Genomic DNA, 25766 nt, shown 5'->3' with positions numbered 1-25766 from the left:
TGCCCGTCTGGAATGAATCGCGCAGATGTCACAGCTGGGGAGCCGCCAGCTATCGTACACACATCGGCGGCACCGGCCTTACTGCACGGGATGTGGACGTAAGCGAAGCACAGAGCACCGATGCCCATGACTTCAGCGATGGCAGTTCGGTCACCACGCTGCAGGCACTGGGGCCACATACGCGCGCCAGCCTGGGGCTAGAACCGCACCATCACCAAGCGCGATCGTACCAAACGCAACAGTCAATGCCGGCGGCTCCATCCCAGCAGCAGCAGCAGCAGCGGCCCCAGCTACGCCGTCCCCTGTCCATGATGGGGGCAGGCGGTGCCAGCGCACCGATACCGATACTGCCCCCGTCCGGCCGGCTCCCCAAACAGCGGTCCTGCTCGTGCAGCAGCCAGACGGACGCCGTTAGCCTGACGCAGCGCAACGATAGCCCACCGCATCCGGGGACAGCGTCGCCGACACCGAGCCTTCCGAATCTGCGCTCTCTGATGGGAAGGTTAGCATCCCGATGTGTGGGTGCTGCTCGTGTCCACATTCCGTTTTGTGCATTTTCCGGTGTTTTTTTTACTCATTGTTTCCTCCTTTTTCTTCTTACATCACCCGCTGTCGCTGCTGTCCCCGTGCTCGCTCCTTCCGGCTTTCCGTTTTGTTTGTTGCAAACGCATGCATTTGAATCATTTGAGTTGTGCTACATTCATTGGGATATATTGTTAATGAATTATTATGCTATTCGGGGGTTTTTTTAACGCTATTTTTCAACACTGAAAAGAAAGTGCTTAAGCTTAAGAAAAAAATCATTATAAAAGGGAAATTATTTCAATGATTGCCAATGCATGCTGGTTGCATGTTTGCAGAACGTTCGTCGCTTGATCGCTCGCTCCTAACACATTTCGCTCGCTGTGCATGATTAAAGCTCCGTGTTTCGTTCCGTGTTCTACTCCGCATGCATCCTCCGCGTGGCTTATTTCTTGCATCTCCCCCATATCAATGTGCTTAAACATATCGTTTTTTTTATACGCTTCAATGTCGTCTGTATTTGTTTCATAATGCCAAATAGATAATAACTGTACGCCATTAAATTCGTTTACTTACCGTGTGCAGTAGCTGCAGCGAAAGCACGGAAGACATTCAGGCGTACGTGAAGGAGATGACGAAGGAGCTGGCCACCGAGATCAAGTCCGAGATACGGGAGGTCATTAGCAAGGTGGAGGATGTGCTCGAAAGCACCGACAGCATCGAGATGAGCAGCTTGGTCAACTTCAACTCCCTCGGACCGCTAAGGTAAGCGTGGAGAAAGCCCTGAAAGGAAGTCTTACAATCAACCGTCTCGCCTTCTTCTTCTTCTTGCAGCCATCCTGCGCCGACGGACAGCAAGCGCGATTCCATCTGCACCAGCGACGTGGTGGACTATCTGCGCGAGTTCAGCAAGGAGATGACGAACGAGGTGAAGTCCGAGATACGGGACGTCGTGAATGCGGTCGATGGGATTATCTCGCCCGAAGGATTTCTTGGTGCGCGCAAAAACTCACCCCCGGACATAGTGCGCAGCAGCAACGGTGGCGCAGCAGCAGCAGGTGGAACGTCCAACGCAGCCGGTGTCGGCGGAGCGGCACCACACAAACTGTAATTGTCGTTCTGTCGGGGGGAGCAGTGCATTTGTTACTTTAGTACTAGTAGTGTGTGTTTGTATTTATAGAATTTGTTTAAGTTGTTAATCCCCCGTCCCGTTTTGTGGTTTTTGTTTTGTTTACCGGCACGGCTTTAAGCTCCCTCCAAAGGCCCCCGCAGGGGGGAATCAAAGTAATGCCGTAGGAGCGCTAGTTTAACCACCGATCGCTAACGGGTGCTTCCTCGTTCTCTCTCTCTTTTTTGTCTCTTTTTTTCTCTCTCTCTCTCTCTCTCTCTCTCTCTCTCTCTCTCTCTGTTTCTCTTTCTTCCCCATACCGTAAATGTGTGCGCGTGCATTGTCCACCGGTAACAACGGACGCACCGTCGCTTGTCCTTCACTGTCACTGTAATCCCATCTCGTCCATCCATCCATCCATCATGATTGCAATTTTTAAACACACGCACCCATCATCATCATCGTCCCCTGTACCCACTATTTCCTCGCTTTGTGATGGTGACCCCAACACACAACCATCCATCTACCCATTAGCTTGATCAAACAACGGTACAGCGATATTACGCCGGACGCCAAACTCCATCGGCCCCGGTCGGCCGACCACGACAACAGCAAGCACCGGTCGGAATCGTTCCCGCGGCCCAGTTCGGCAGCCAGCCCGGACTACATGATGGGACCGTTGCACGGTGCGGCCGGACCGATCGCCGCCTGCAAGAGTTTCGATCCACGGTCCACCATGTCGTCGCAGGACTCCGGCATCAATATGAACTTTTGCGACGCGCCGGACGATAGTGCCGGGTGCCGGGTACGGGCGACGGGCCGGACGGTTGGCCACGACAGTAGGTAAGGTTTACTACGGCAAACCGGGTGGGCTTGAAGATGGGTAGGACGGCAAGCAATTTGCGATTCATGTCCATTTCGGTGACATGTGTGTGATTGTGTTGTGTCCCATGTGCTTTCATGCAGTGCTTTCGATGAGGGAATAATATCATAATTCTGTTAGTGTGTGTGTAATGGAACAAAATGTATCAGAAATTAATTCTTTTCAACTAAATCAATTGCTTTTTTCTGCTCTCTCTCTCTCTCTTATCCTCACCCAGAATACGCACCGTCTCCGCCGATGTGGACAACACAACACACAAGCCAGCAATTCCACCGCGACGGCTCATATCGGAACCGTCCGGTGGATCAATCGTTGAAACCTCTCCCAATACGGACTCGGCCAGTCCAAACGATCGACATCCGCCCGGTCCGGCCGATGCTACTACGGGCAAAAGTCCCCTAACCCGCCAGCAGCACGTCCTCAACCGTACACCTTCGGGGGAGACCGTCGTCGGGCACGTGACGCCTGGGACGGCCGGTGGCGTCCAGTGGCACCAGATGCCGAAGGAAGTCTGGAAGCAGGCAGCCGAGGTTAACGATTAATTTTGTGCTTTAACACGCAATACTTACCCTTGCGGAGCGGCACCTTCGCGCTGCTCTACACTTACTTACCCGCACGCGGTTTTTTGTGTGGTGTGCATGCTGATGAATGATGCTACTCCCATTACTTCTGCTTGGCTTGTACTACTACTACTACTACTACTACGGGGCGCTCGTTTAGTATGGCAAACTAATTACACTCGTTATTACGGTACACCAGTAACACACTCACTGCTACTACTACACACACTGGCGCGCAGGATGCGCTCAAATCGCGACGCCAAACGCAAACGGGTTTGGTCGGACAGAGTACGCAGATAAAGCATAACAAAAAACTGCAAACGGTGCTTGAAATCGGTTGCATTTTGTGTGCATTTGGGCATGTAGGCTGGGGGGCACAGTTGTGTTTGCAGAAGGGGATCTCGCAGCTACTAGCTAACTAACCACGTACTAGAAATGGCATACTTTTGGGAGTACAATCTAGCAGAAGAGACAGACTGGAGAGGTGATCAAGCACAGGTTGCAGGCTGTACCAAGTAGCGGGAAAGCATTACTAATTCATGATACTATTTTAAGCGATCATTACTAACAACACCTTACTTTTACTATTTGGAGAGAATCAACAGAGAGAAAGAGATATATAGAAAGAGAGAATAAGATTCGAAAGGAATGTTCGTGTGATTCGAACGGCGATTGATAGTCATAGTTTTTATATAAAAAAAACCCTCAATTCACAATTTGCTGCAGCGCATATTGCGAGCAACCGGGAGAGCCCACGGGTGCGCACACAGATGCGTGTATAACGTGTAAACACGATCCATTTGTTACGATTTTATCCACCATTTACCATTGAACGCTCCGGGTAGCTTCGAGGTTTCTGTGTTTTCTGTTATCGTGTTTATTATTGTGTTTCGTGTCATTTTTACTATGTTTTTTTATTTTTGCAACAAGAATGTTTTTTCTTCTTTTATGTGTTACTGTTTTTGATTCAATGTTTTTTTTTTTCTGTTGTTGTTACGTTCTTGCGTTACGTTTTACGTTCGTTTTTGGTACGCCCCCCACTCCCTGCGAAGGTGATATCAACTCTTTTTTTAATATACTTCCGTTTCTTTCTCTTACCCGTTTTTATTGTTGCGTACGAACGTGTGCCGCTTGCGTGCAACAGCTGTTCGTGAAGTTCACCGAGTTGTTTAAAATATAAAAAAAAAGACGAAGAACGCCTCCTGAGATGAGATGAACAGTAGCGGCGGGAGATGATTTGCAGAGAGCGAGAGAAAGAGAGAGCGCGCGAGAGAGTATCTCACGTGGAGAGGAAGAAAAGGACACATGTGTGTAACTTCCGTGTGCGTTTAATGAAAGGAGCTGTGGAGCGGAACTTTAATGCATATCTGTACCATATTTTAAAGTCGCTGCTGGAGGAGAGATGAGATCCGGAAAGAAGATTTTGAAGCTGCTTTTTTTTCTGCGTGCGCCATACGCGAAACATCCTTACCCTGTCTACCCTGTCCTATTTGTTGTATTTACTGTGTCTAGGCGTTATCGCTACTGCTGCGCAATCTGCGCGAAGCTTTTTGTAGGTTTTGGATGAAACCCTTCCAATGTGTAACTAAAGTATGTGTGCATACATTTACCGAACGCAATGGTTTTGTGCAACACAAGTGCTGCTTGGTAAGCCGCTGTGAAGGAGTGTGTAATACTTGTAGTGATGTATGTTTGTTGTAACTTGTAGCTTTGTAACAGTCATTAGCGTGTGAAGGAAACGGGAATGAGGGAAAGGGGATTGTTCATTAGCGTAGGGCTGGAGAGGAGAGGAAATGTATCTTTACTATTCTTACAAATCATTACCATACTTGCCAGAACATGGCATGTGATGGTGTGATATATACATATAAATATAGCAGAAAGTGAATATAACGTTAGAGAGGTAGAGAGAGAGAGAGAGAGAAATATATATTTCACAACAAGTTAATTCGATCATGATGCGTTTGATCTAATCGTTAACCATTTTTTTCCATTTTCCTGTAACCGAAATGTAGCTGACGTTAGTGAAGCGTGCGTAGTACGTTTGGGTGCATACAGTAGCAAAGTAATGTTGTAATGCGGCTTTTAAGGTTTATTTTTAATGTTGAAGTTCTAACTGCTGTGTAGGCGAACAGGGCGACGGAATTTCGTTTCAATCACCACAGTGGCATTCATCGCTTGCGGAATGGGTAAGCGGATTCACATCGAATCGAAGTTGAATGAGGATCGATTTACCTACATTTTATCTTTGAAGAAGAAGAGAAAAAAAACGAGCAACATCCACAAGAAATGAAGTTAGTTGAAGAAGGAATTGCACTATTCTAACGAATCCGCGTTTAAAATGTTCGCTTATCGATCAGACACATAGATGGCGCTGCTGTGCATTGGATAAACAGTGGAGCTTTTCGGTTTGACCGCTGCAGTGCAGCTTTGGCGCTACTATCGCTTATGAATCAGGGATAGTAAATCTAAAATTTTCAATCAGGTTTTTGTTGCATTAGTAAATTATCAATCCAAATGATAATTATTTTTTTACAATTAGGACCCTTTAGCAACTTTTTTTTTTGTAGATTTAATTTTCAATGTGATTTTGTTAAAACGAAATTTTATATTCAAAATGCAAGAAAATGCTTATGATTAACTTCTCTCCACAAGCTGTGGTATGTTCGCTGTCTTGTTTACTAACATTCATTCAACTCGCAAGCGCTTAGTAGATAGTCTCCACAACACCAGTACCCACCCTGCTGCTATCCCGCTGCGCTGTGCGTAATCTGCATCCTTGAGAAATACATTTCCTTCTCACTAAACATACACACACATGCAAAGGACGTTGGTATGCTAATTGGATCGAGAGACGAGACTGGCTGACCACTCATTACAACAACAACAACACCACCGCTCATTAACCGCTCCATCGTACAGTAAACCGCGCAAAACCGCGCCTGTGAGTGTTTCGCTCGGTCACTACTGCAAACGGACTGCAGCTGATGGGTTGACCGATACCATTCCACTGCAACCGTTTCACACTACCGGCATGTAATTCTGGTCGTTTCTTGAACCTACTTCCTCTCCTCCGTTCAGGCACTGGACGAGTATCAAATGCTGCAGGAGGGCGATCGCGTCCTGGTGTGCCTGTCGGGCAGTAGCTCCACCCTCTGCCTGCTGCATCTGTTGCGTCAGTTTTGTCAAACCCGGCGGCTGAAGGTGCAGCTGGCCGCCGTCACCGTTGGCAGCGCGGACAGTGGAGTGGATCCGCGCGCGCTAATGTTGTACCTGAAGGAGCTCGATGTGCCGTACTTTTATGAGCCGCTAGGTAGGTGCCGATCTTCACCCTGCACCTGTGTACACCAGTGTGTAATGATCATTTGCCTTTTTTTTCACACCACATTCACGCACACACACACACTCATCATTTGCAGCTTCACACGAATCACTTACCGATCAGCTGATGCACCACGCTCGCCACCGGCAGTACAACGTGCTCGCTATGGCCAGCACACTCGACAAGCTGGCCGATCGGTTCCTCACCTCGCTGCTCCACCGGGGTGAGCTGTGTGCGCTGCCGGCGGTGCAGCGCTCGGAGGATGTGTCGAAATCGCACCCGGAAGGAGCGGTGCGCATCATTCGGCCGCTGTTGTTTTTGCGCGAGAAAACGTTCGAACAGTTTGCGGCCGCCCACGGCCTACCGTGTCGACGAACCATGGCACGCTCGGGCTCGAACACGGGCGACCGTTCGCTCGGCGAGCTGCTGCAGCAGCAAGAGCAGCTGAATCCGCTCGTTTATCAAAACATTCGCAATGCGCTACGGCCAATCCTTTCGCTCCGGTAAGTGCGGTCCGCTGGCCGGATTGGCGTGAACGCTTGTGGGTGAGCATTAATGAGCTGCTTCTTTTTTTTTCTTCTTTTGTTCTTCATTCCAGAACCGAAGCATCCAAGTCGGCGTACGAAATGCTGCGATCGTCCTTAAATACGCGCGAGTAGTAGTAATAGTAGTAGAAGCGCACCGTGATGGGCGAGCTTGTAAATAAGTAGGAAGACAACAGGGAATATCACTAATTTATGCAGTACCAAGTCACTGTTATATTACAATTGTATGTATAATGTGCGAAATAAAAACAGACAACCAGACTACTCGAACAAGAAAGGACAACGTGCAAGTTTGCGAATCTTCACTACCTTTAAATCTAATTCAATGTATAATTATTGTTTTTTTTGCAAAATTCCATGCGAATAATCAATTTATAGCCACATAAACATAGCATAATGAGGACGCTTTACTGCCAAAGCAACGAATGGCGCAACAAAAGGGAAAGAAAAATAACTAATTTCTCACCACCTAATGATCGCTAATGATGATGATCGCGCGGGCAAAGCGATGGGGGCACGTGCTCGGTGGTAGCTCGGTGGCTATCAATGGCTTTAACAGGCAACATAGCCCTCACACACACACACCATATCGCGTTAGACTTCAATTTGATCGCCTCTATCGCAGCCTGCCCCGAAACAGTTAATCACATTCATAATTGTTTATTGATGCAATTATCATTACATCGCTCGTTTGCTGATTTTTTTGTTGCGGCCACTTGTTTAGCGACAACGACGATCGACGACATGCGAGGGAGAGAGTAGGCGGCTGATTGATTTCGCTTGCGCGCGCTCTCTCTCTCTCTCTCTCTCGTTTCGTCGAATCAGCGATGCAAATTGATAACCAAACTCGATGTTTTCGGAACAGGATCGAAGGATCGCTTGCAGGTGGAGCATCCGTGCAGCAAACGTACACCGCCGTTACCATGGCAAACACACGGCAACCAATCAGCAGCGTTCCCCAAATCGCTCGCCATAATGTACTCGAAGGACGTGTACTAACTGCCGATGCTATTGTTTCACGCCGCCATTAGTGCAGGTAGCGCCGCCTTAAGCGATGGCGACAGGATGGCGGCGAGTTGGCGATAGCGCCACAACGGGTGTGTTGATCCTCCTATCGATCCTGCTGCCCTGGTAGTTTAACGGATTTTATCCTACGGGCGCGATTCCCGGCGCCGGGACATTTCAAATTTCGCACGCACGTGGTTGCTTGTGGCTCCTTTTTTAACTGATCGCGCAAGGATTTAAAATGGAAAAGACAATTTAAAAAGTTTGGAAATATCATTACAAAAAATCATCGAGGAAGAGGATTCCAATTGCTCCTTCTTCTTTCTGGTTGCCGCATCGCAGTCTCTTTGTTCGTCTTTTCAATGTCTTTTCAGGAATGTCTTTTCAACTGTTGAACCGTTTTCAGAAACAGCGTCACCCCCCACCGTGCTTGTACTCAGCTCGGGTGGCCTTGCTTCGACGTACGATGCGACCTTACCAGCAAATGTGCACCGGCAGAGTTTACCTGACGTCCGGAACTGGCACCCAACCAAAGTAGTCTTATTGTCGGAATTGATCGAACAAAACCTTCTAGCCGCCAGAGGAAGATGCTCCAATATGATTGCTATTATTATTGCTGGCCAATCGTGTGTCGTGGTCTTTCTCCCATTCTTCGCACCGTTCGCCACTATTAGGGCTCCCCTGCCTCTCCGCACAGCATGAGTCCATAAAGTGCACAATGCAAATGGGGTGCCTCTTCGGTCGTACTGTTCGATCCGTTCATTGTTCCGGCGCACCGGCTAAAAGGATAATTGGTGCGCTGGGCACTAAAAGTTTGAAGATTGATTTTGTTCGCGCACCTCTCGATCATCAGTCATTATTTACCCACACATCGATCGCGGTGATCGCGCGCGAAGGGTTGCTTTTTGCTCTCTGTCTCTCTCGATGTCTTTTTCTATTCACTTCCACCCCGTTGGGGTGATAATTTTCATTTTCAATTATTGTTTTAAATCCCCCTTCTGATCGGTAGAAACGCACGCGTGTTCCAGCCGAGGCCGGCAGAAGCAGCGTACGGTTCGGCACGTGATTTTGATCTGTGAGTGGGGAGTTTTCCACTGTGTGTGTGAGTTTGTGTCTCGCTTTCCTGGCGAAGGGTCAGTTCAAAAGGAATGTAGCAGCAACAGTGAGCTGCTCGCTAGTGTTGTGACCTATAATCAAAGACCCCTTCGCTACTGGTGGTGGTGGTGGTGGTGGAGGTGATGGTAGTAGCAGTAGTCGTTGGGTTAGGTTGAGGTTCGATCCCCGTCCCCTGGCACTAATTAAGGTCATCAGGTTCTGCGAAAACCCGCGTCCGTCCCAGGCCTAATCAGTTCACATACGGCTCTTCCAGCCCGCCGTCCGTTATTTTCCAGCCCAGCTGATTAGCCGTTGCGACGTGGGGGATCGGCACCTGCTAAGCCGGTGCTAAACGCCGGGGCGCAGAGCGTGAGTCAACACAAAAAAAGCAACGCATCGTAAACATTTGCAGGTTGCAAGAAGTTTTGGTTTGGCCAAAAGAGGCTGTGAATTGAATGTAAGTGTTTGCAGTTCTGTTCCTTATCAACAGCGGAGTGGCTGGCTGGCTGACTGACTGCTTGTTAGGCCCGGGGGTTCGTGGCCGCGACCGAAGCCTTCAAGGTTTGATTCATTTGCATCCATTTGAATGTTTGTGCTGCACATCAACGTTCGTTTTTTTTTTTGGGTACGCAAATAAAGATGCACTCGCGTATTATGATGCACAAATTGAGGAAGACTTTTTTTCTTCTTCTTTTGGCTGACCAAAGGGGGGTAAACATTAGAGCAACAGAAGCCACCGTATCCAATGGAGTATTGAAAGCTTATTAGTGTGTTTTTTTTTTCCTCTAAATTGTGATGTGCATACCAACCAGCAACCAGAATGCACACATGCTTCCATCAGCTTCCTTCAACCGGTTAATCGCGTTGAGTCTAATTGCTCAGAAATTCCACTTAAATGCAACATCTCACCATTGATCATAACAATGTTAATATATTCTAAATATAGGGCATTTAAGCATCATTTGGTAGGCGTTGCCAGTATCGACTCGGGTTGATCCTTTGACCTATTTCTTACCCGTGTATTAAGCACCACTAACTAGTAGCACGACGAAGGCGATGAAAATGAACCTTATCTTGCTAGTAGATAAGCGATCGATAATGAAACCTGATGCCTCGGTAAAGGTGCAATCGGTAAAGGTGCAATAACAATAGAAGCGATCCTCTGCCAGCACGATCGTTTGGAAGGTTCGGTTGCAGCTCGATACCCCGACGATCGTGAGCCGATCCGTAGAAAGGCTCCGAGCGGCCTCCAGCTGCAAATACAAACCGAACACGCTATACACGATGGCGGAACGTGACGACAATGGGACACGAAAAGACGCGACGCATGATTTCGGTTGCCGTGGCCTATTGTGAGCGAGATCGCGCGCTACTCCGGCGCTACCACTACCAGCACCCTGGCCCCCGCATGGCAATTATTGTTGGCGCCCATTAGCATGCGCGGCCGCTACCGGGTAACGTACCCGGCGAAGCATTCGGTCGGCTTTAGTTCTATTGCGATACCGCTAGCGAAAGGATCGGTTCTGCAGGCAGCTACAGCCGAGCCGAACCAGCCGAGACCGCGCGATCCGAATGCTCGGCGTGGTGAACGAAACGCGCAGAGTTTGGCGTTGAGAAATGGCGCACCGACAACTGTCGCTGCCGCAGCAGCGGTTACTGCTGCTGCTGTTAGTGTTTCCGATGCTACTTTCGGCCCATTACCATCAAAAGCATCCGATACGCCGGTACGATAGCAACGAGTACGATGAGGATGAGTCGGTGCAAACGGTGGAGGAGGATCCACCGTTCAACAACTTGCAGGAGGAAGACGCGTACCTGACGGTGGTAAGTGCGGAACGGGTGATCCTTGCAAGTGTCCGATCGGTTTCTGTAACGACTGTTGATCCTGAGTGATCGCTGTGGAAAATGTGATGCAGTGTTGTGGGACTAGGACCGATAATCAACGTACATAAGGTGACAATGGTGTTATTACATTACTGACAGTGGTATGCTGGAGAACGACAAATTATTGGTTTAATAATATCAAATTAATGGTTTTAAATTTTGCAAAATAAAAAAAAACAAAAAGAAAATCATGCGAACATGAGAAAAGCTTTTCCGTCCCTTCTCTGGCTTTATTGGACGGAAGGTGAGGCCAGTGGCGGATTAACACAAGTGGAACAACCCTAAGCGGTCACACGAATGTAGGCCTTTCTGAAGTGTTGATCGAGAAGTTGTATGGGGCTTGGCTTGGAGGCTAAAATCTCTCGTGCTCAGAAGCATTCCTGGCCCATTTGAGTTCGATCGCTGCCGGTTTCCAACCAAGGATTAATATCTATATTTTTGGAGATAGAGAATCGGGAAGGCCGCAGAAGGTCCCAACAAGAGCAATCCTATTCTTTAATCCAAAGCATATCAAAACTGTGCTTTGTGCTCTAAAGCGCAAAGTGGTGGGAAACAGTATCTTGGGAAATATGTGTAAATTTCCTCAATAACGGGGCAATAAAACTGAATTCCAAATCGATTTCCTTCGTGGCTTTTGATCCCGAAGTACAAATAAAGAAACAATTCGCCCCTCCACTTATGTACCTGTGATTGATCCGCGAAAGATAGTTGGTTGTAGGCTTTCGGTACAGGCGGTCCCCGAGATACACGGTACGTCTTACACGCGGATTCGGAGATACGCGGTTTTCTAAATTTGACAATTCTTTGAGCAAATTGTACTGATTGGACACATCAATTGTAAATTGCCAAATAATTTCCGTTTGGATCGAATGTTAGAAGCTATTTCAAAAGGTTTAAAGCTGTTATATTCAGTCAGAATCATATCAAATAATTCATAAAGTGACTACAACCGCCCCCTACTTGCAAAATTACACGAAAATTAGTGATATTTTAGCTGGAAATCAAGAGATTCAAGACATTAACCGTGTATCTCGAGGACCGCCTGTACATCAAAGTGAAATTGATGGTTTTGTGATATTTCCAAAATTAAATGAATTTGTAGGAAAATCTAACTACGTATCCCCTATAATCTCCAATAATAGTGTGAAAAAAATATAGACATGTACCCTTCCTTCCTCAATATCAATGAGCAGTGGAAAAAAATAGTTGCATCAAAGTGATCATCAAGTGCGTCAGAACATCTTTTTCGTCTTTATCTCAACACAACCGTTGTCGGTCATGGCCTGCCTGTACCACTTGTGGGCTTGGCTATCAGTCTACTTATGGGTATCCCATAGCAGGATAGTCTGTCGTACGTATGGGGGCACAGTCCCCACAGAGCTTGAACCCATGACGGACATGTTGTTAAGTCGTACCAGTTGACGACTATATTACGAGACCGGCCCCCAGCGTAAGATCATCAGTGATATCAAATAGGTGTTGAGGGCACCACTGCCCTGAAGGAAAACAATTCCGTTTTTTTTTATTTCACCAAAAACTTTATCATTACTTCAATGAAACTTTTTGTATTAAAAGACATTAAGATGTAATGGTGATACTCTATTCTCTGCTAATGTGTTTGAATCATCTGTTTCAAAACTCTTGAGACGAAGTTAAATAATAGAGACTTATTCAGTAACATGTAAGGACATATTTAAACTTCCTTATCGATACACAACTTTAAACCCTGAATATTTGCATGGATTTAAAGTAATGTATAGACAATAAACAGACTAAAATTAGATTCATAGTTCGTCTATTGCCACACATGTTCCAAATATCGATCAAAAGTATCGCCAAGTTCAATGTTTACTTTCTATAGTGGCGTGGTCAATGCATGAACCAAAATCTGTCAAATTTGTCAAAATGTTAACTATGGTCAGAGCTGTTTAACCTAAACCTTGCTCAGTTATTGCAACAAATTCGTGGTGTCGTTCACCTAATTACTGATTTTATCAATTTCTGCCAAATGCTTTTTTTGTGTGTGTACCGTCTACCCGTCTAAAGTGCTTTGTTCGCTCACTAATTTAATGCTCCGTGTTTTGTGTCAACTCCCTCTCACCTTCAAGCCCCAGCTGGTGTGGAAGTACGGGTACGAGATCGAAATCCACGAGGTGCAAACGGAGGACGGCTATCTGCTCGATCTGTACCGCATCGCCGGCCGGCGAGCCGCATCCGGCAAGCCGCCGCTCCGACCGCACCGCAACGCACCAATATTCCTGATGCACTCGCTGCTGAGCAGCTGTGCCGACTGGGTGCTGATGGGGCCGGGCCGGGCCCTCGCCTACCTGCTGGCCGATGCCGGGTTCGACGTGTGGATGGGCAACGCGCGCGGCACGCGCTACTCGCGCAAGCATCTGCACCTCGATCCGGACGCACGCGCGGGTGAGTTTTGGAACTTTTCCTGGCACGAGATCGGGCTGTACGATGTGCGCGCCCTGATCGACCACGTGCTGAACGCGACCGGCGCCGCCCGGCTGCACTACGGTGGCTTTTCCCAGGGCACGATGGTGCTGTTCGTGCTGCTGTCCGAGCGGCCCGAGTACAGCGCGAAGCTGATCGACATGCAGGCCATCTCGCCCTCGGTGTACATGTACCGGCTGGAGGGCCGGATCGTGCGCACGTTCGTGACGCTGGCCGATCCGCTGGTGGCCGCGCTGGACGCGGCCGGCCGGCGCGAGATCCTGCCGAACCGCCGGTTCATTGCGCCGCTGGTGAAGATCGTGTGCGCCGATGGGAATGTGACCGTGTGCCGGGAGCTGCTGTACGACGTGGCGGGCAGGAACCCGGCCCAGGTGGACGATGTAAGTGTTTCCGCTTAGCCGTTGCGTGCTAGCTTCGTGGTTGCCAAGTTTTTCAACGCACTTTTTTGCCCTTTCCTTCTTGTTGCTCCGGTAGCGAATGCTGCGCATCTTTCTCGGCCACTTCCCGGCCGGTGCATCGCTCCGCCAGCTGCACCACTTCTCGCAGATCATACGGACGGCCCGGTTCGCCAAGTACAGCCCGCTGCGGAGCACTGGCCGGGGCGGCTTCCACGCATCACCGCCCGCCCCGCTCTACAATCTGACCCGTGCCACCGTACCGGTCGTGGTGTACTACGGGCTGAACGATCATGTCATCAACTATCGCGACGCGCTGCAGCTGGCCGACGAGGTGCCGAACCTGGCCGCCGTCCATCAGATCGCCGACCGGCACTTCACGCACAGCGATTTCATACTGGCCAAGAACTCGGCCCGCCTGCTCAACTCCATTCTGCTGCAGGAGCTCGACCAGTACGATCGGCGTGCCTCGCGCACATCCGGGAGTGTGTGACGCTCCGGTGCAGGGGCTCGCTGGTGCGATCGAATCGCGAACCCTCGAGTGCTACCGGGTGTTAGGGCATTAATTGGAGGAGAATTCCCACGACCTGTACGACGATGACGCTGACGATGATCGTGTGTGGTTGACGCGCGCGGAGGTGTGTCTAAAGGGCCACACATTACGCGCCTGCAACATGCACGTGCAACTGCCGCTTAATTACTGCCATTTTTGTTGCTGTTTTGATCGCCACTAATCACACCGCACACTCGGTGTAAGATGACACCCTTCAAATCGGTTGGTTTATGATTACAAATGGCAGCCCCCCTCTGGGGACTGATGATTAACCGGTGAAACCCTTTCCAGTGTCTGCGTCATCATCAAATCATCAGCAAAGCGCCCCTATCGCTTCAAGGGTGTGATTAATATTTCTCGTTTCCAAACTGTGACGATCGGATCAGTGGATAAGTGGCCTTTAACTGTCCGGAAGTGGGCTCAAAAATCCCGCTGCGTATTTGACCGCTGCTTTGTCGAAGTTTACTGATTAGTGAAGCGTTAAGCGTTCAGACAAAGGATTACGGTGCAGCAGTGTGAAGGTCGCTAAGTATTATGTCATAGGCGTTCTTCCTATCGGCCGGGAAGACTGATGGATCGATGAAAACGGAATGTTACGCGCTGGGCGTCAAGCGTATAACCGGTACCTGGGCATGGTCGGTGTAAAAGAGCGCAGGAAGTGTACGTACGTTTGTGATTGATAGCAACACAAGCTTCAGATGTAAGCATGGCTACAAGGGCGTAACATTCTGTTCCATTTCAAAAATTTGGCGTTGAGGTGCGCATGATGGTACATACAAGTATTAACAGAGCAACATAATTATAATCCACATTTTAGCGCGCTGTTGTGTTTGGTGCATTGTTGAGTATTATTTTGTAACATGTTACTGCCCAATAAGTTTACTTAGTGCGATAATATAATAAAATAAAATAACATAGAAATTAAGAAATGTCTCTATGATGCTGTCTGAAATGTCTCTCTGTGAAAAAATGTTTCACTGATATTGATTGATGATGACTGATGAATTGATTGACGATTAAGTTGATAACCCCTTCCCAAAAAAAGCAAAATCTAGGCTATACCACGCTTTCTCGAATAGCGTACAGAGCAAAGTCAACAAATTAAATAACCTTGATAGATAATCGATTATCTCTTGCTTCATAAAACTAGTGGTGCGAAGCAATTCCAATAAATCCTATTGTAATCTGTTCACTGTTCCCTTTGGAATAACGATCCGATCGCTTTTCCAGTCCAATAGCAATCTAATCCCAAAGCCAATCGAATTACAATCTTATCGCAATGTAATATTTACAGGGTTTCCCACGATTTATTGGTTGGTTCTTATCAATTTTTGGTAGGCTCCCATATTGCGATTGTGGTGCGTTCTCACGATTTTTTGGCAGCTTCCCAGAATTTTATGGTCCAATTGTATTGATATCCAATCGGAAAATACCAATAAATTATGGGAACGAACCAAAAATCATGGGAACTGACCAATAATTCGTGGGAAACCCTGTAAGGGACTCTAATCCTACAAATGGGATCTGATCCGATCGAATCTTCCTAGGGATTGAATCTTGAATCTCCCAACACTAATCAGAACTGGCTGATTTGGAATTTGATCGTATTATTTGTGCTCTTATTTTTAGGACGAGCAGTTGACCTTTCAACGGTGTTGGGTTTTGTTATTTGGTTTAGTCGGAGAACAGGAACTTTTTCCATATCAGATCGTAATGCTCATGGTCTTTCTCAAACACCGTTACGTTCAATAACGTACCAAAACTACCACTTCTACTAACTAGTGATGAACGACCCGGAGTCGTTCGAGTCGTTCCGTATGGTATAAGTAGGTCCAGTAGGCGCAATGATTTCGACTGGTGTAAAAAAGCATAAGCTATTCCGTCCCGTTGATGCAGCGAATTAGAAACGAAATTGAGTGAAAGTAAGTTCACCTATTGAAACTATGGTTTGCCTCAAGTTGAATCTTTAAACCGTGTGTCAGATGCACTGCCCATTACTGTCGTTCGAGCACAGTGCTTCCCTTCAATCGAGCAGCCCTATCGAAAGCTCTACTCGATTGAGCTTTATGAAAGCTCCAAGGTTCGTATGAGCGCGATGAGCTACGCGTTTTTTTAAAGTGCTGTACTATGTTCCTTTGCACATTCATCTTAGTTTTTGAAATGAATTATTACAGAATTATTTTGTTTAATCATGGTGAGTATTGAAGGCGACTTAAACAACTTTGAGCTAAAAGCTCAAAATGAAGCATACGTTTGCTGGATAGTGAGTTTCAGGAGAATGCATCATATCACCATATCAACACTCCGATCGATTTAGTACGACTCGTCACAACAACCGTTGGCAGCGATTTCAAAACATCAAATCATTAGTTTTTCACAGCATTTTTCAAGCTTTCCACCTTCTAAATTGTTATTATTTGTTATGAAAATGTATTTGTAGTTTACCTTTCGCTAAAATCGCTAAAAAACACACAAGATTCCAACCGATTAGTCACTGATGCCCGGTTGTGCACTGAGACAAACCGTGTTTGCGTCGCCCTTCCCCTATCGCGATATCGCACTGGCGAACGCACTGGCGCACACGCTTGTGAGAACTTGTGAGAACGCCCGATCACGGGATGATGATAGCGTAGGTATTAGATCAGAATTGTTGGCCAGTGTGTAGCGTAGTAGTGAAGCGGTTCTCCTTCCGATCGGTTGTACTTACTACGGGGTTTGTCAGTAGTAGCATGGCGTCCGACTTAGAACGTACGGTTGTGACACGCCGGTCCATGATAGCCGTCATGCCGCTGACCCTGCTGCTGTCGTCGTCGCTGATCGTGTTGCTCGGTGTAGCGCCCAGTGTCGCCGACGCAGCATCTGCCGAGGTGCGCTCAGAGAATGCCAACGACATTGGCAGCTTTTTTGCGATCGATATAGGGGACGGAGCGCTGAGTACGGTAAGGTGCAAATGTGAAAATTAATGTTTAAAGTGTTTTTTTTAAATACTAGCAAGTCCTTGTGACTCTGTGCGGAAGTGTTCAGAAAAATTGATTATTTGTGTCTTTCGGCTTCCTGCCCCCCAGACGGAGCTGATCACCAAGTATGGCTATCCGGTCGAAAGCCACGAAGCGACCGGTGCAGACGGGTACGTCATTTCCCTCACTCGAATACCGGCGCGAACGCAACGCCACCCGCGGCCGCTGCTGCTCGTGCACGGACTGCTCGCCAGCTCCGCCGACTACGTGCTCATCGGGCCGAACAACAGCCTCGCCTACCTGCTGGCCGACCGGGACTACGACGTGTGGCTGGCGGATATGCGCGGCAATCGGTACTCCCGGCGCCATACGCGCCTCGACAGCGACTCGCACGACTATTGGGACTTTACCTGGCACGAGATGGGCTACTACGATCTGCCCGCCGTGATCGAGTACATCCTGGGGCAGACCGGTGCCTCGCAGGTCGACTACATCGGCCACTCGCAGGGCACGACCGTGTTCTTCGTGATGGCTTCCAGCCGGCCCGAGTACAACGAAAAGATTGGCCGCATGTACGCGCTCTCACCGGCCGTTTGCTTGAAGCGCGTCCGCAGTCCGCCCGTCCAGTGGTTGCTCCAGAACATAGACGCACTGCACGAGCTGTTCAATGCGCTCGGCGTGCACCAGTTCCTGCCGCACCTGACCTCACAGTACGGTTTGGCCCGCCTGCTCTGCCCCATGACCGATCCGGAAAATCTGTGCATACAGGTAGTGAGCCAAACGGTGGGACCGAATCCAAAGATGGCCGACATGGTAAGTAGCGGCAGTGGTAGTAGTGTTCGGTAATCGTTTCCTTCATGTGCTTCTCGAACCCGAACCCGTACATCCACCACTTCCAGATGGCAATGCAGATCCTCGTCGGGCACGATCCGGCCGGCGCCTCCATCAAGCAGCTGTTCCACTACGCCCAGCTGCAGCGCACGGGTCAATTCCGCCAGTACGATTACGGTCGGCGCAACAATACCCTCCGCTACAGCCACTGGAATGCGCCGGCGTACAATCTCAGCGCAGTTACGGCGCCGGTGACGATCTTTTACGCGCAGAACGATTGGCTGATCGATCCGCGGGATGCGGTGGACTTTTCCAAGCTGCTGCCGACACCGCCGACCATGCATCTGGTGGAGGATGCAAACTTCAACCATCTCGACTTCACGATTGCCATCAATGCGCGCCCGATGGTGTACGAGCACATACTGGCCAGTCTGGAGGAGCGGGAACGATCGAACGATAGTGGAAGGAAGCGGGCGAGATAGGATTGCAGCCGCCAAATGTCGAATGATTAAGTGTAGAAGTAAAGAAAATTGTGTTACATCAAAGAAGTAGTACTCTTTGTTTTTCCTGTTTGTGTGGTCTTGATCTTGTAATCTTATTAGAATGACTACAGTCTACAGACGTAGACAGTCCACGCACGCGACCGGAATCTAGTTGAACTTTCAACCTGGCAATCAGCATCGTCTCAGAACCGACACCTTTCGCCTTCCTCCCCCTTTTCCTCTTGCCTTCTCCTCCCTTTCATGATCGGTAACTACTTCCTCTAATCGCTGCACACTGCAATCAATTGCAGTGATTAGATAATCGGGCCCCAGGTTTCACGGGGTTTCGATTTGATGTCGGGCCTCGTTCGGTGTGTTCGGTAGCAGCGGTGATGGGGTAAAGGCGGTGCTAGAGCAGCAGCATTATCTATATTTGCATTCGCACGGGCGATATTAGCTGCGATAACGATCGGGCATTGCTATGGTTTACGCTCATCATCGTTCGTTTGTTGTTGTTTTTTGCGTTTGCTTCTCTCGCGCTCTCTCTCCTTTTACGCTCATGAACAGACGCGTATCGTTCTCATGTCGCTCGAGAGACTTGCGCGATAGTTGAAGCGGTGTACCCAAGTGTCGTAAGAATTGGGAGAAAATTACCTTGTTGAAATTGATTTACGCGTAATTACCGAGTCGGATATGCTGAGATGATTCGTGCAGTGGAATGTTGATTTAAATTCCTGTTCGTGTACAATCGATTCATATCGATGTGCGCATTTTATTACGGCATTATTACAGTAGGGGTAGAAGTGATAAGGAGAGAGCGGGCGAAAAGGGTTTATTTTTAACAAAATCTCTTCAAACGCATCTATTGATGTAGTGGAAATACTGTTTCGACATAATTCGATAAAGATATTTTTTTTATTTAATTTAGTAGAAAAAGGTTAATGATTCCCATTTGGATGGTCCCTCGGTAGCGTTGCGACGGCTGACAATTGAGGTATCCAGTATAACAAACTTGACAAACAAGTAAGGCCGACATGATCGCGAAGGTCAGTTATGCCGCGATAAAGAATGTCGATGATTGTGCTGAATTAAATATTTCAAGAAGTTGGGACATTGTTATAATTATAATACATTTGATGAGACATTTTTGGGACATTTTTATAATAAGTTTTTAATAATAAATAATAAATAAATCATTAATAAGAAAGAAAAAAAATAAATCATGATAGTAAGATTAATTATGAAATCTTACTATGCATAAAATCTAAAAATAAATACTAAATACAAACTGCTCTTACACACTCACAGCCGGAACACAAGCCAGGCGCACCACAAACCGAACGCTTGCCCCGCTTGCGTACGAATGCAATAGCAAAAAAAGTCTACTCCGAGTCAAGGCAAAGGACAACTGATCTCCCGCTCGCTTGCCTTGACCATGATACATACCGCACACACACACAGTACCGATTGTCGACGCCGATGCACCGCCACTGCAATTGCAATCAGCTTCGGGCTGAAGAAAGCGTAGCCACAGCGCAGCGACCAGTGGCCGAGCAACTAACCTGCCCACAGCTCGGATGGCGATTCAGTGCAGAAATGGCCGTGGTTCGTTACGGAAATGCAGCAGCAGCCCAGTGCATCTGGCCTTACCGGTGGAGTGCAGTGTGCAGCAGTTGGTGGCCCTACATTTTGGTGCTTTGTACGTTGACCCTTCCGCTGAGGGTAGTGGCACGTTCGAGTGATGCGTTCGGCGGTTATCCAACCGTTTTCTCAATTGACGAAGAAGACGGTATGCTGGAAACGGTGAGTTATGTGTTCGTGCATTAGTAGTGACATCCCGCGCGAGCGACCGACCGGATGGTCGTACAAAATCAATCAATTACGGTAGCTTTTAGTGTGCAGTGGAGTACAGTGTTAGTGTGATGAAACGAGTAGGTGCGGAACGGTCATATTTTGAAAGGTTTTCTGGCCGAAATAAGAGTGGTTTTACAATCAGGTCAAGGTTAGTTGTAAAAGTTTCAGTGAAATAGCCGTCAAGACTTGGGCGGGAAATGAAAAGATAAAGCTGAAGAGTCGCCATTATCGTGACGGTCGAAGCAAGCAAGCAAGAAACGAGACGAGTTTTCTTCCGGCATTAAGGTTGCCGCGTGTCAGCATGTTTTGGCAGTACTTACACTGAGAATATACAGGGGTTTCGAGGATTATATAGACATGTTCAGCGAGTTGTAGATTCGTTCAGGCATATAATAGACTTTTTCAGCGAGATATAGAATTGTTCGTAAGCAGGCGTTGACAAGTTCAGCAATTCTGTAGTGTTGTCATTTGTTTTGTTTACACACTGTACCGCAGGGTTCAATTTTTCATTCTGAAAAGTCCTAAAAGTAGCTAATAATCATTCCCCAAGCTGTTTAATTCATGAATTAGTTAAAACAAACATATTTTTACGAAAACCGTTTGTTTACCTTCTGATGAGAATGATCCAAGCTGCAGTCCAAGGGGTACGAAAGTGAACACGTCGCTCTATAGTATCGCCGAACTTGTCAACGCCTGCTTCCGAACAATTCAATATCTCGCTGAAAGTGTCAATTATATGCCCGAACGAATCAACAACTCGCTGAACACGTCAATAATATCATTGAAAACCCTGTAAATAAGAACTCGCAAAGTCCAAAATATATTTTTAAAGAATGTTTAATCGAAAAAATGGGGTAGATAAATTATATGAACAAATTTAATAAATGTAAACAATGTTTGAATCCTGGGGACCTTACGTCAAGTGACGAATTGTCAAAATGCACTAGAGTCCACCACCTGATATTTTTAAATCCCCCTTGGTATAACCGAACATGTCAACGCCTACTTCCGAACAATTCTATATCTCGCTAAAAGAGTCTATTATATGCCTGAACGAATCTACAACTCGCTGAACATGTCTATATAATCCTCGAAAACCCTGTAAGAAACTCTTTAAACTTACGAATCCTCTTCAAGGGGTTTGGATCCTAAAAACAAGCCAATATCAGCTTCCAGGAGCAAAGACATACATATTATTAATCAGATTAATAAGTCTGATGCAAGTATCTCGATAAAGGCATAACTCCTATCAACGCTGTTAGTTGATTCCAACAACTATCGGGGCACTGAAATGTACTCAAAAATGCAATTAATTTCACTGTCAACTGTCAACTCGTGTGTAATACCCTTCCACTTCCACAGTCTGAGCTGATCCGTAAGTATGGCTACCCGGTCGAGCAGTACGAGATCACCACCGCCGACGGTTACATCCTAACGTTGACGAGAATCCCTCCGATGCGCACCAAATCCGACCATTCCCTACCGGTGCTGCTGGTGCACGGGTTGTTTGCCAGCTCGGCCGATTTCCTCATCATCGGGCCGAACAACAGTCTCGCCTACCTGCTGGCCGACCAGGGGCACGACGTGTGGCTGGCCGATCTGCGCGGCAATCGGTACTGCCGGCGCCACACCCACCTATCATCGGATAGCCGCGAGTTCTGGGACTATACCTGGCACGAAATCGGCTACTACGATCTGCCCGCCACGATCGATCACGTCCTGTCCGTGACGGGGGCAAGGCGCCTCCACTACATCGGCTACTCGCAGGGTACGACCGTGTTCTTTGTGCTCGCCTCCACCCGGCCCGAATACAACGCGAAAATTGCCCGCATGTACGCCCTCTCGCCGGCCGTCTACGTCCAGCAGGTGCGCAGTCCCATCTTCCGCTGGCTGGCGGAAAACGGTCCCGCCGTCAAGTGCTTCCTGGACGCGGTCGGGATGTGGCAGGTGCTGCCCCACAACCCTGTCCAGTACGCACTGCAGCGGACCCTGTGTCCGGCGCGTATCGCCCGGCCCGTCTGTGTGCATCTGATCGAGCAGATGGTTGGACCGAACCCAAACGGCACGGATCGGGTAGGTGTGGACAGGGTGCCATATCATATATTCCCTGTTTAATGATTTGCTTTTTCTTTCCTTCTGCACAGCTAGCACAGCACATCATGGCCGGGCACAATCCGTCCGGTGCGTCCAGCAAGCAGCTGCTACACTTTGCGCAGCTGAATCGGTGCGGCCGCTTCCAGCAGTTCGCCTACGAGCGGACGGACCAGAACCTGGCCCACTACGGGCGGGAACAGCCGCCGGCGTACAATTTGTCGGCCGTCACGGCACCGGTCGCCCTGTTTTACGCGCTCAACGATTGGATGGTTGGACCGGCGAACGTGGTGCGGCTGGCGGCTGAGCTGCCGAACGTTGTCTCGCTGACCGAGGTGCAGGATCCGCACTTTAACCATCTCGACTTTGTGGCGGCCAAACGGGTCCGTGCGCTCGTGTACGACAGCATTCTGGAGCAGCTGCGCGACTTGTGAAAAGACTGGGATGTCCGGAACCGTATCGGTGTGGTGACGGCATGTAATTATAATGTTTAATGTTAATGTTAATAAAGGTATTATCGTGATTGGTTTGTTACTGTTTCGATTGACGTGTGTTTCAATTGTGACAAATTGAGTTTACTAATACTGTGTACAATGTTGACAGGTTTAGGCGGCGATGGATCGGAAAATGTTGATCTGAAATAAACAATTTCATTTTCGAAACATCATCTAAAATTAATAGTTCATTTATTTAGTTTTTGGACCGTTCGTCAATTGGAGTGTTTATTTTTAGTTTACCAATAAAATGGAGCCTCGTGCGCGCACCCCTAACCAGAAAGGCCAACACAGCAGCTGACCAATTACACCTTTGATATTATTATACAGAATAATTACCGATCGGCAGTGAGATTGTTGCTTCCAAATCTCTTCATTATATATGTTTGTGGGGCTATGAAATATCAGTCAAATAGAATCGCTCGTACGCTTGTGGTTCTCGATTGTACCGGTCGGTCTGTTTGACAGCGCACACAGTTGGTCCAATGTCTACAAATTGTTTAGCGTTCGCCGTAACACTGTTGATGCTAACTAGTGCTACTGGCGGGAAGTTTGTCATCAGCAGAATTGATGGTCAACTTACATCGGTAAGTAGTGCTCGTGGTCAGTGTCTGCGCACTCGTTTAAACCGAATGACACTAACTTTCCTGCAGATAGAGCTCATCAACAAGTACGGCTACCGTGGCCAGGCGTACACGGTCACAACAGCCGACGGTTACAAGCTCGGCGTTCATCGGATAACACGAAAGCAGGGCCCCGATCCGGACCGGCTGCCGGTACTGCTGGTGCACGGTTTGCTCGGCAGCTCGGCCGACTGGCTGGTGATCGGACCGGAGGATGCGCTAGCCTACCAGCTGGCCAAAGCGGGGTACGACGTGTGGTTGATCAACACGCGCGGCAATCGGTACTCCCGCCAGCACGTGCAGCTGTCACCGAGCGATGCGGCCTTCTGGAACTTTACCTGGCACGAGAAGGGCATCTACGATCTGCCGGCCGTGATCGACTACATGCTAAGCGACACCAAACACCCGGCCGGGCAAATTTACTACATCGGCTACTCCGAAGGTACTACGGCTTACTTTGTGATGACGAGCAGCCGGCCCGCGTACAACCGCAAGATCCGGTTGGCACACGCGCTCGCGCCGTCCGTGCTGCTGGATAGTGTGCGCAGCCCGGTGCTTAACTCGCTGGTCGATAATGCGCAAGTTATCATGCCACTCGCGTTCACTACGAACCTGGTGGAGCTGCTGCGCTGGTCGGAACAGCAGAGCGGCATGCTGCAAACGATGTGTCCACCGGAGACGAAGAGAAACCCGTGCGTCGTGCTGTTTGATAATCTGTTTGGCCCCAATCCGGAATCACTCGATACGGTGCGTATGGATTGGTGTGTGTAAAAAAACTTTCGAAAAATATGACTTTTTTACCTTTTGTCCAACTCACTATGTGCGGCTGCTACAGAATGCCATTCAATCGTTGGTTGGTCACTGTCCGTCCGGGGCAGCGGTTAAGGAGGTGTACCACTACCACCAGGTCATACAGAACGGAATCTTTCGACCGTACCAGGAAAGTGCCGTGGATCGCATCGTCGTGCCGTACAACCTTAGTGCCTCGGACGTCCCGGTGTACATCTACTACGGCATGAACGATTGGATCATTCATCCGAAAAATGTGCGAAAGTTTACCCCTGCGCTGCCGAACATTCGCGAGGTACGCGCTGTCGGGGGTAAAAAATTTACCCATCTCGATTTTATCGCTGCCAAGCGCATTAGAACGGTCCTTTATACTAAAATCATGGCAAATCTGCAGAATGATATGGTTGAGCTTTTACGACAACTAGAGAAAAGTTAAACTGCTATCGAGGTGGGTCCGGTGTATGGGACATGACTATTTTGAAATCAAAGAAATACATCCTCGTTGAATAAATAGTACTTCATCATGACCATTAAATACAATGTTAATCAACATTGTCATCTTAGATTTAAATAACACAAGAAGTGAATCTTCGCACCCTGGTAATCCTATCCTAAACGCACCGGTCACACGTAGATTGATTTTCATGCTATCGTATTTGCCTAAAGCCTATCCCAAGCACATCGAATATCGTAAAAGACTCCTAAATGAGATCTACACGACTCAAAATTTCAGTTTAAAAATAATTTACAATGACTTGTATCTGATCACACGACCATTTTAATTAAGTTTCCGTAGGAGGTTTGCATGATATTTAGACTATGATTGGTAGAGGCTTGGTGAAACATCATGCATGAATATGAAACGGCTCATTTTGTTCCAAGTGTCACGTCGATTTGGTGGTGTTACGACATCAGACGCCATCTTTCTCAAGTGCCACAAATCCACTAAACGACCACTAAACGGCTTCTAAACGACTCAAGCTCTTTACCTAAACGGAATATAGAAAGACTTCGTTTAGCAGACGGCAAACGACTCATGCATTCTAAAAATAGCAAAAAAGCTGGTGGTGCTCTCTGTTGGTGGGATACCCCAACCAGTTGAGCTTCATCGCTTGGAGGAGAGCTTTCTTATTTCCTCTATACTGTTGTATGGTTTCGCATTGAAGTTATGCATCGCTAGAACTAGCACGGCGATACGATTGTTTAAATACTAAACTTCAATGGAAACCACCAGCACTGAAGCATGTGAGATTTGAGTAAAGGTCGTTGGTGTTGATACCCACGTATCTGACCACAAGACCATTCATATA

At 48.0% G+C, this 25766-nt stretch overlaps 4 protein-coding genes across 7 annotated transcripts in view; all 4 read left to right on the top strand.

Moving 5' to 3' along the window:
* Positions 1-7217, top strand: part of LOC120898430 — a 49852-nt gene extending 42635 nt beyond the window's left edge. Inside the window, exons 5-12 of one of the 4 annotated variants that reach the window (XM_040304274.1) lie at positions 26-502; positions 1108-1287; positions 1357-1629; positions 2165-2473; positions 2731-3043; positions 6155-6386; positions 6493-6898; positions 6994-7217. In XM_040304274.1, coding sequence (XP_040160208.1) covers positions 26-502; positions 1108-1287; positions 1357-1629; positions 2165-2473; positions 2731-3043; positions 6155-6386; positions 6493-6898; positions 6994-7054 — 2251 coding nt within the window. In that variant the 3' untranslated portion in view covers positions 7055-7217. Of the gene's footprint in view, positions 1-25; positions 503-1107; positions 1288-1356; positions 1630-2164; positions 2474-2730; positions 3044-4217; positions 5054-6154; positions 6387-6492; positions 6899-6993 lie in introns of those variants that run through there. The other 3 variants (XM_040304275.1, XM_040304276.1, XM_040304277.1) reach the window with 3 other exon arrangements.
* Positions 7218-10642: 3425 nt separating this feature from the next.
* Positions 10643-18686, top strand: LOC120897955. Its single transcript, XM_040303207.1, has 7 exons — positions 10643-10864; positions 13033-13767; positions 13862-14269; positions 16827-16922; positions 16969-17274; positions 17401-18105; positions 18192-18686. Exons 1-7 carry the CDS (start codon positions 10658-10660, stop codon positions 18603-18605), a joined length of 2871 nt encoding a protein of 956 aa, XP_040159141.1. The 5' UTR covers positions 10643-10657; the 3' UTR covers positions 18606-18686.
* Positions 18687-20072: 1386 nt separating this feature from the next.
* On the top strand, positions 20073-23165 carry LOC120894381 (lipase 3-like). Its single transcript, XM_040296911.1, has 3 exons — positions 20073-20408; positions 21822-22532; positions 22604-23165. Exons 1-3 carry the CDS (start codon positions 20085-20087, stop codon positions 22982-22984), a joined length of 1416 nt encoding a protein of 471 aa, XP_040152845.1. The 5' UTR covers positions 20073-20084; the 3' UTR covers positions 22985-23165.
* Positions 23166-23529: 364 nt separating this feature from the next.
* On the top strand, positions 23530-24892 carry LOC120897952 (lipase 1-like). Its single transcript, XM_040303198.1, has 3 exons — positions 23530-23631; positions 23698-24414; positions 24503-24892. Exons 1-3 carry the CDS (start codon positions 23530-23532, stop codon positions 24890-24892), a joined length of 1209 nt encoding a protein of 402 aa, XP_040159132.1.
* Positions 24893-25766: the final 874 nt, after the last annotated feature.

This window comes from Anopheles arabiensis, chromosome 2, assembly GCF_016920715.1.
Source record: "Anopheles arabiensis isolate DONGOLA chromosome 2, AaraD3, whole genome shotgun sequence".
In the NCBI taxonomy this organism is placed as follows: domain Eukaryota; kingdom Metazoa; phylum Arthropoda; class Insecta; order Diptera; family Culicidae; genus Anopheles; species Anopheles arabiensis.
The sequence above is the reverse complement of the archived record's forward strand: the minus strand, read 5'-3'. Positions and strand labels throughout refer to the sequence as shown.

Excerpts from the sequence above, each read along its gene's own strand:
- LOC120897955 (XM_040303207.1), top strand. The coding sequence starts at position 10,658 with ATGGCGCACCGACAACTGTCGCTGCCGCAGCAGCGGTTACTGCTGCTG. Across the intron at positions 13,768-13,861 it reads ACCCGGCCCAGGTGGACGAT|CGAATGCTGCGCATCTTTCT; the intron begins GTAAGTGTTTCC and ends TTGCTCCGGTAG. Across the intron at positions 14,270-16,826 it reads CCTCGCGCACATCCGGGAGT|TCACTGATGCCCGGTTGTGC; the intron begins GTGTGACGCTCC and ends CCAACCGATTAG.
- LOC120894381 (XM_040296911.1), top strand. The coding sequence starts at position 20,085 with ATGCACCGCCACTGCAATTGCAATCAGCTTCGGGCTGAAGAAAGCGTA. Across the intron at positions 20,409-21,821 it reads AAGACGGTATGCTGGAAACG|TCTGAGCTGATCCGTAAGTA; the intron begins GTGAGTTATGTG and ends CCACTTCCACAG. Across the intron at positions 22,533-22,603 it reads ACCCAAACGGCACGGATCGG|CTAGCACAGCACATCATGGC; the intron begins GTAGGTGTGGAC and ends CCTTCTGCACAG.
- LOC120897952 (XM_040303198.1), top strand. The coding sequence starts at position 23,530 with ATGTCTACAAATTGTTTAGCGTTCGCCGTAACACTGTTGATGCTAACT. Across the intron at positions 23,632-23,697 it reads TTGATGGTCAACTTACATCG|ATAGAGCTCATCAACAAGTA; the intron begins GTAAGTAGTGCT and ends ACTTTCCTGCAG. Across the intron at positions 24,415-24,502 it reads ATCCGGAATCACTCGATACG|AATGCCATTCAATCGTTGGT; the intron begins GTGCGTATGGAT and ends CGGCTGCTACAG.